This window comes from Spinacia oleracea, chromosome 6 (genome assembly GCF_020520425.1).
Source record: "Spinacia oleracea cultivar Varoflay chromosome 6, BTI_SOV_V1, whole genome shotgun sequence".
NCBI classification, from domain to species: Eukaryota; Viridiplantae; Streptophyta; class Magnoliopsida; order Caryophyllales; family Amaranthaceae; genus Spinacia; species Spinacia oleracea.
In genome coordinates this window covers 121,657,456-121,665,197 of record NC_079492.1, presented here as the reverse complement: position 1 = coordinate 121,665,197, position 7,742 = coordinate 121,657,456, and the positions used below count along the sequence as shown (strand labels likewise).

At 35.0% G+C, this 7,742-nt stretch overlaps 2 protein-coding genes across 2 annotated transcripts; both read left to right on the top strand.

Moving 5' to 3' along the window:
* The first annotated feature begins 806 nt into the window (after positions 1 to 806).
* LOC110791325 (bidirectional sugar transporter SWEET9) lies at positions 807 to 2,790 on the top strand. The gene is made up of 5 exons (XM_021996077.2): positions 807 to 1,036; positions 1,233 to 1,446; positions 1,572 to 1,763; positions 1,878 to 1,997; positions 2,107 to 2,790. Exons 1-5 carry the CDS (start codon positions 945 to 947, stop codon positions 2,452 to 2,454), a joined length of 966 nt encoding a protein of 321 aa, XP_021851769.2. The 5' UTR covers positions 807 to 944; the 3' UTR covers positions 2,455 to 2,790.
* A 2,229-nt stretch (positions 2,791 to 5,019) lies between these two features.
* LOC130463877 (uncharacterized) lies at positions 5,020 to 6,686 on the top strand. The gene is made up of 2 exons (XM_056833154.1): positions 5,020 to 6,019; positions 6,337 to 6,686. Exons 1-2 carry the CDS (start codon positions 5,026 to 5,028, stop codon positions 6,360 to 6,362), a joined length of 1,020 nt encoding a protein of 339 aa, XP_056689132.1. The 5' UTR covers positions 5,020 to 5,025; the 3' UTR covers positions 6,363 to 6,686.
* Positions 6,687 to 7,742: the final 1,056 nt, after the last annotated feature.

Below are 7,742 nucleotides of genomic sequence, written 5' to 3'. Positions count from 1 at the left end.
ATCTTACGCGTATATATTACGGAGTATTAAGTTTTTTACACTTTGAAAAATGTGTTCAATAATTAAAATTTTGAACACAAATTCTCACTATTATATTTATCAAAAATTATCATGAGATATCTCGTTAGATTCGTCCCAAAATATATTTAATAAATATCAAATTTTCATAATTTTTTATCGTACAGAATTGAATATATTAACGGTCAAATATTGCACCAGAGTCCGTGCAAAGATCTTTTCAAAACAGATGTAGTATATGTTTTGATGTAGAAAAAGATGTATAGGGTAGTAATAGTTTTCGACTTTAATTTTCAAGATTTTAGCTATCAGATAACATCGGTACATATTTAGATTGGCAACTCAGACATTCGCTACGAGAAATTATAGCAAGCTGGGTAGGGGAAGTGATTTAGCACACCAATTGTAAGAGCACAAAAAACTGTACATATAGTGATATAGAGGTAGGCCAAAATGGATAAAGTGGTGTGTCAAATCAATTTCGGTTAGCAGGGGAAGCAAAGTTATTCAAGGAAAGTAAAGCAATGAACAATAAGTAATTAATTTACCATGTCGTAAATTTAATTAATGCATGCGAAATGTCCACTACTCCGTACTTAATTAACATGAAGAGTCAGGGATGTAAGAAGTACTAGTAATGCAAAACAGCTCAACCCCAAAATATTGCTTAAAAGTAACTAAATTTCGTTTTAAATAAAACAACTCTCTCTCTCTATCTCTCTCTCTTAAAACACGCCATCTGTGCATTTGCTTACTTCCTATAAATACCAGGTTACCTTCATCTCTTTACTTGCCAAAGTTGCCAATATTAGCTCTTCTCCTTCTCTAGCTTTCTCTCTCTCTCTCTCTCTCCTTAGCTCCTCTCCTTGTAATTCTTTCTCTAAATAATTAGAAAGGAGCTAAGGTTGAGCTAAAGAAAAAAAAAAATGGCATTCACATCTATTCACCTCCATGAATTAAGCATCATTTTTGGCATCCTTGGAAACATTGTTTCCTTTGGTGTCTTCTTGGCCCCATTGTAAGTTTTTACTCTCCTCCTCTTCTCCTTCCTCCTTCCTGTCTGGAATTAATAGTCACGTTGATAGTGTAACCTGATCTGTTAGTGTGACAACTGAATCCGGACAGAAGGAGTATACATGTAACTACATGTTGTTGTGTTTGATTATTATTATTGAATGATAATATTAAATTATTGTATATTGGGTATAATATAGGCCAACATTTTGGAGGATATTCAAGAAGAAATCAACACTAGGGTTTCAATCCATACCTTATTCAGTTGCACTCTTTAGTTGCATGCTATTATTGTACTATGCCTTCTTGAAGGAAAGCAATGGCACTATGATTATCACCATCAACTCCATTGGTTGCGCCATTGAAGCAGCTTATCTCACCGTCTACCTCATCTATGCCACTAAAAAAGCCAGGGTACGTATATACTCATACTCCGATCCGTATGATTATACTAATTACATAAAATCATTTACGAAGTAAATATATGTGTTACATCATTTTCTAATGAGTGTTTACATTGTATTTTTGTTGTTGAGCAGGTTTACACAGCCAAGTTGTTGGGATTGTTCAATGTAGGGTTTTTGGGGCTTATAGTGGTTACAACCTTGGTGTTTGTTCGAGGGATGGACGACCACACCATGTTGTCCAAAGGCGGTATGCGTGAAAGCGTTGTTGGATGGATTTGTGGCATCTTCTCTGTTTGTGTTTTTGCTGCTCCTCTTAGCGCCATGGTATCAAATTTTAATCATAGCTTAAATAAATTTATTTTGTTCATAAATTTTTTTATTTTTTTATTTTTACTAAGGAATGCATGATTTAAATATTTGCTGTGGAAATAATTGCAGAGAATGGTAATAAGAACAAAGAGTGTAGAATTCATGCCGTTTTGGCTATCATTCTCGCTCACACTTTGCGCGATTATGTGGTTCTTTTATGGGTTCCTTATTCGGGATTTCTACATTGCGGTAAGTAATAATTAATTAATTAATTAATTATCACGTTGATAATATAATATTATAATTTGAACCAGTAACGTGACAAGTTGGTATAACTATTTGAAATGTTATTGTGCAGTTGCCAAACGTCCTTGGATTCGCGTTCGGAATAGCTCAGATGATCTTATACATAATTTACAAGGATTCAACTAAGAAGCAGAAAAACAACAACAACAATGGTGGTGATCTAATGATAAAAGAGTCCGATATAATGCAACTTCAAGAATTAGCCGTTGATATAAAGCTTGGAAAAGTTGAGAAAATTGAACAAGATTCTGAGCAACAAAACAGACCAGCTGATGCTATTGAAGTTATCGTGGAAGAAATGGTTGATGTGAACAATAATGAGGGTAATAACGATATTGTTAAGGAGGTTAATGGGAAATCGGCCAATCGTGATGTGCCACGTGGAGATGATGCATGCTAAACATCTTATGCATCCACACCATCTTTGTTATGTACTTACGTTGATGGTGCCAAAAAAAAAAAGCATGGTGGGTCCATTAATTAAAATGCAAAATTTAAGGGGCCAAAATAGAAAATAGAGAGGTGACATATCACATATGGATGTACTATGTATTTGGCAAAAGGGAGGAGAGAATGAAGGGTTAGAAATATTTATTTCATGTATATTTCTCTTAAGATCATTCTAGATTTATTTGGCGTATTTCATTGTACTTTGTCATTTGATTTCCATGTTTAGTTTTCAACTAGGTTAATAAGTTTATTGCAAGAGAGAGTAGTAAATATTAATTTTATGTTATTCTAGTGTACCATTTCTAATTTCAGATGTATCCAATTTTTAATTCGCCAAAATTATCTTAGCTTTGATTATATTTTACGGAATTTTCATTTATTCAACTGCGCGATAACTAAACAATAATATTACGAAGTACTACGTAATTGATAGTAATTGATAGTGTCACACAACAAATCAAAATAAATCCAACTCTAAAAAAACTCCAAATCAATATTTAATGTGGTAGTTAGTATTAATTATCATTGAACTTATACGTTAAGCTAGCTTTGTAAGCTTTCGATATGCATGGTTACCCTTTTCAATGTGTTGAATTTGGTCTATGAACAAGGTCATGTAAACATCTCTTATATTTAAAATTCATAGTGTAAGCCTGAGCTACTAAACTAAAATTATTAGACTTAGAACTAAACTGAAACTTCGAAGAAAAAGTTCCACTAATTAACTTTCATGTTTATTTCAAATTTTAGCCACTAAAGCAATGGATTGTTTGGTAATTTTACTAATATAATCTGATTAAAGTGTACTCGATCTCTGTTTTATTTAATAGAGTTCCAACATAATCTGATTAAAGTGTATGTTGAGTAGGATAATTAATTTGAAATATGTCCTTTGTTTCCACACATGAGGTAAAATATCTAAATCTTGTACAATTTCTTCTCTCTTTTGTTATTTTTATTACAAGGAATTATGAAAGTTGTTATATTTTATCTAAATTAGAAAGTTGTTAGGAGTTTAGAAGGTAAGTTTTAGAGAAATAATCTACTTTTAGTGCAAAAAACATGATATGGTCTATTTATAAGAAAATGATACTTCAACAAAACGTTTATAGACTAATATTGATAGACATGATTCTCAATTTTATTATAATGTGTTCATGGCTACACAATATAAGTCAATATTATTGTTATTTACTACTCCCTCCGTCCCTTAATACTCGACCTGTTTTGAATTTTTGCACTATTCACATAATTCACTTTGACCCTATTTTATTTCTAATATATGAAAACAAATATTAGTATATAATATATTGTTGGATTCATCTTAATATATATTTTCAAAATATTAATATTTTACAAGTTTTTATAATATGTAGTTAAAGAAATCGGCGGTCAAAGTTGTGCATTGGCAAGCGTGTCCGGTCAAAACAGGTCGAGTATTAAGGGACAGAGGGAGTACGTACGTAGCAATTATGCACATGAATGCCAAATGTTCTAAATTGTTACACTAATACTAGGAGGAAGTACAAGCGCATATCAGAATTTGTATGGGCAAATAAATATCAGAACAAAAGACAAATTAGAAAAAATGACAAAAAAGAAATTAAATGGTACTTTTTTAAACAAAAATGGTACTTTTTTTTACAAAATGGTACTTTTTTTATAGAATGGTACTTTTTTAACATGAATGGTACTTCCTTTTTTGTCTTTTAGTTATTTGTCTTTTAGTTGATATGTGTGTTGCCACACATATCTGAGATGCCAAAAAACAACCTCCTAATACTAGTTCGATCACCATTAAATGAAGTTCCTGATAACTTTAAAACATATAATTGTTAACATTATATGATATACTTGCTACTTGTTCTATTTATGAAGCTGAAACAAGGCATACAACATCAGCATTTCAACATCTCAGCTTGAAGCATTGCAAGCTTGTTTAATCTGCACTGTCAGCATACAGTCAGCACCCTAGGTGCACTTTCTGTTATTCTGCTGACATCATGATCAGTTAGTTATAACAACTTATAGATGCTTCTAGAATTCTAGCTTGTATATAAGCACTCAGTTCTGTAATTCTGTTATTCATTCAATCGATTATACAAAAGCTCCCAAACACTCTCTGCATTCTTTTGCTCTCAAAACTGCTGATCAATTGTTCTTGTTTCAAGTTTTGTCATGGTATCAGAGCAGGATTAAAGATCCTTAGCTCAATTGTTTCTGAAATTCCGCAAAATTGTTTTGCTCTAAATCATTCTGTGTACTTGTTCTTTTGAGTTTCGATCGTTCTGATTCTATCTCCTTCTTTGCTGAATCTGTTTCTTGATTTCAAAACCTGTTCAAATTTTTGATAATGGCTGCTGGTGATCACAACACTGACAATTCACTGAGAAACAATGTTTTACCTCCAAATCAAGATCCAGCAAGCATATACTATATACATCCTTCTGATGCAAACTCAGTACAATTAATTTCTTTCAAATTCAATGGTGAGGAAGGTTTCACTAGCTGGAAGAGATCAATGTTACTTGCATTGTCTGCTAAGAACAAAATTGGTTTTGTTGATGGTAGTTTTATCAAACCTGATTTTGGCACAGCTGAACACAAGGCCTGGGAAAGATGTAATGATCTAGTGTGCTCACTGATTTTAGGGAATTTGAATGAGACTATAACCAAAAGTGTTATGTTCATGAAATCTGCAAGAGATATTTGGACTGATTTGGAAGACAGATTTGGTTTTGCATCACTAGCACAGATTTATTCTCTTGAGCAAAAATTGGCTGAAATAAGCCAAGGAGATAAATCTGTAGCTGAGTTCTTCACTGAAATCAAATCTGTGTGGGATGCAATTGAGGAAGCAAATCCTTTACCATACTGTACTTGCAATAATTGTACCTGTAATGTGACAAAGAAATTTTTTCAGAGGCAACAAGAGAGAATGGTGATGCAGTTTATGATGAAACTCAATGATCATTTTGCTACTATTAGAGGAAATGTACTGATGGTTCCAACTTTGCCCAAGGTATCTGAAGCTTACAGGTTATTTTCTCAAGAAGAGAGGTACAAGGAGGTTTCTCAAGCTAGTAATCAAGTTGAAACACTGGCGTTTGCAGCTGAGAAAAGGAGGTTTACTGGAGATCATTGGAACTCTAGCAACAAAACTTACAAAACTGGTTTTCAGACAGGTTATCAATCTGGTTCTCAGAAATCTGGAGGAACCAATAGATTTAGTAGACCAGGATCCAACTACTACTGCACACATTGTCAAACACAGGGACACAGTGTGGAGAGATGCTTCAAGATTCATGGTTATCCACCTGGCTACAAGACTGCAAGAGACAATAAGGTTGCAGCAGTTTCATTTGGTGACAATTCTAATAACAGTGTGCCAGAGTTGCCACAAACTGAAGCATCTCCAACTATCACAGTGGAGCAATATCAGCAGCTTATGGATATGTTGTCTAAACAACAACAACAGAATGCTAATACCAATCCTAACCTGGCTATGATGGCAGGTAATGTCTGTTTACTCTCTCACACTAAATCTAAATGGCTGTTAGATAGTGGAGCTTCAGACCATTATTGTCATGATTTGTCCCAATTTTCATGTTATAAGCCTTTTGACAATCAGAATACTTACATTACTATACCTGATGGGAGCAACATTGCAGTGAAACACATAGGTTCAGTAACACTGAATGATGGTATAATTTTGAACAATGTCTTACATGTTCCAGATTTTAAGTATAATCTGATATCTGTACATAAGTTGTGTCAAGATTTGCAATGTGAGATTCATTTCACTCATGATAAGTGCTTTGTTTGCTGCCAGCAAGGGAGGCTGATTCCTCTTGGTGATATGAAATCAGGTCTATACAAGTTGGGAGAACAAGAATCTGAGAAAGTCAACCCTGTCCAAACACACATCTGTAATGTGGCTTGTTCATCCACAGTAGATAATGCTAAATTGTGGCATTTAAGACTTGGACACTTACCTTTTAATAGACTGAAACTAATAAATCCTAGTTGTGATGTGTCTGCTTGTTTACAAGACACCATTTGCCAAGTGTGTCCTGCTGCAAAGCAAACTAGGTTGAGTTTTCCTCACAGTAGTATTAAGTCAACTAAGCCATTTGATCTTGTACACATAGATGTTTGGGGTCCTCATGCTGTAAAAACACCTTCTGGTTGTACTCAGTTTTTGACTATTGTTGATGATTATACCAGATTTACTTGGATCCATTTTCTGAAAAACAAAAGTGATTGTATTTCTGTTATGGATAATTTCTTGAATATGGTTGAAACACAATTTGGAGTGAAGGTTAAATGTATTAGATCAGATAATGCCAAGGAACTTTGTGAAGGGGATATGAAGAAATTGAAGGAAATAATGCCCTTGGTCCAAGTATGCATTCTATGTTAAGTCTAATAAATGCGGTTCAGTATTAATTGACAAGTTAATAATTCAGTGAGATCAAGTGAGCTGAATGCCTAGCTAGAGGCCGCTTCAGTTCAAGTGGAATTAATGATATTAATCCACAGCTTACTCTTGACTGAACCCGTAGGGTCACACAAATAGTACGTAAACGGATCAAGTATCTAATGGCATTAGATACTCTATCTATGAATATTCGGAACCGACGGATCTTGGTTTCAGTGGGAGCTAAGATCGTCACAGGCAAGAAATGAATACTCCGGAAACGATGATATTGCCGGAAACGGAAATATGGATCGTATCGGAAATATAAATATTATCCAAGTCGTAGATGTTGCCGGAAACGGAAACATGGTACGTATCGGAAAATATTATCGGAAATGGAAATATTGCCAGAATCGGAAATATTGCCGGAAACGGAAATATTGTCAGAATCGGAAATATTACCGGAATCGGAAAATAATTCCGGAAACGGAAATATTAAATATTTGTTCGAAACGGAAATTAATTCCGGAATCGGAAATATTAAATATTGTTCGTATCGGAAATGAATTCCGGAATCGGAAAATTTAATCGGAAGCGCATCGTACGAATAAGCATCGGACGAGGCCTGCCGGGCGAGGCCCAGCACGAAGCCAGGCCATCGCCCAGCAAGCCAAGCGCGCCGCACAAACAGCAAGGCCAGGCCCAGCAGGCTGCGCGCAGCGCGCACAGCGCGCACAGCGCGCACAGCGCGCGCAGCGCGCAGCGCGCAGCGCGCGCGGGCGCTGAGTGGGCTGCTGCTCGCGCGCACGCTAAGGCCC

What these genes read in the sequence shown, in the direction of transcription:
- LOC110791325 (XM_021996077.2), top strand. Translation starts at nt 945, where the DNA reads ATGGCATTCACATCTATTCACCTCCATGAATTAAGCATCATTTTTGGC. An exon ending in CTGCTCCTCTTAGCGCCATG is followed by an intron (nt 1,764 to 1,877) that starts GTATCAAATTTT and finishes AAATAATTGCAG; the next exon opens with AGAATGGTAATAAGAACAAA. An exon ending in TTCGGGATTTCTACATTGCG is followed by an intron (nt 1,998 to 2,106) that starts GTAAGTAATAAT and finishes GTTATTGTGCAG; the next exon opens with TTGCCAAACGTCCTTGGATT.
- LOC130463877 (XM_056833154.1), top strand. Translation starts at nt 5,026, where the DNA reads ATGTTACTTGCATTGTCTGCTAAGAACAAAATTGGTTTTGTTGATGGT. An exon ending in TAACCTGGCTATGATGGCAG is followed by an intron (nt 6,020 to 6,336) that starts GTAATGTCTGTT and finishes GTTTGCTGCCAG; the next exon opens with CAAGGGAGGCTGATTCCTCT.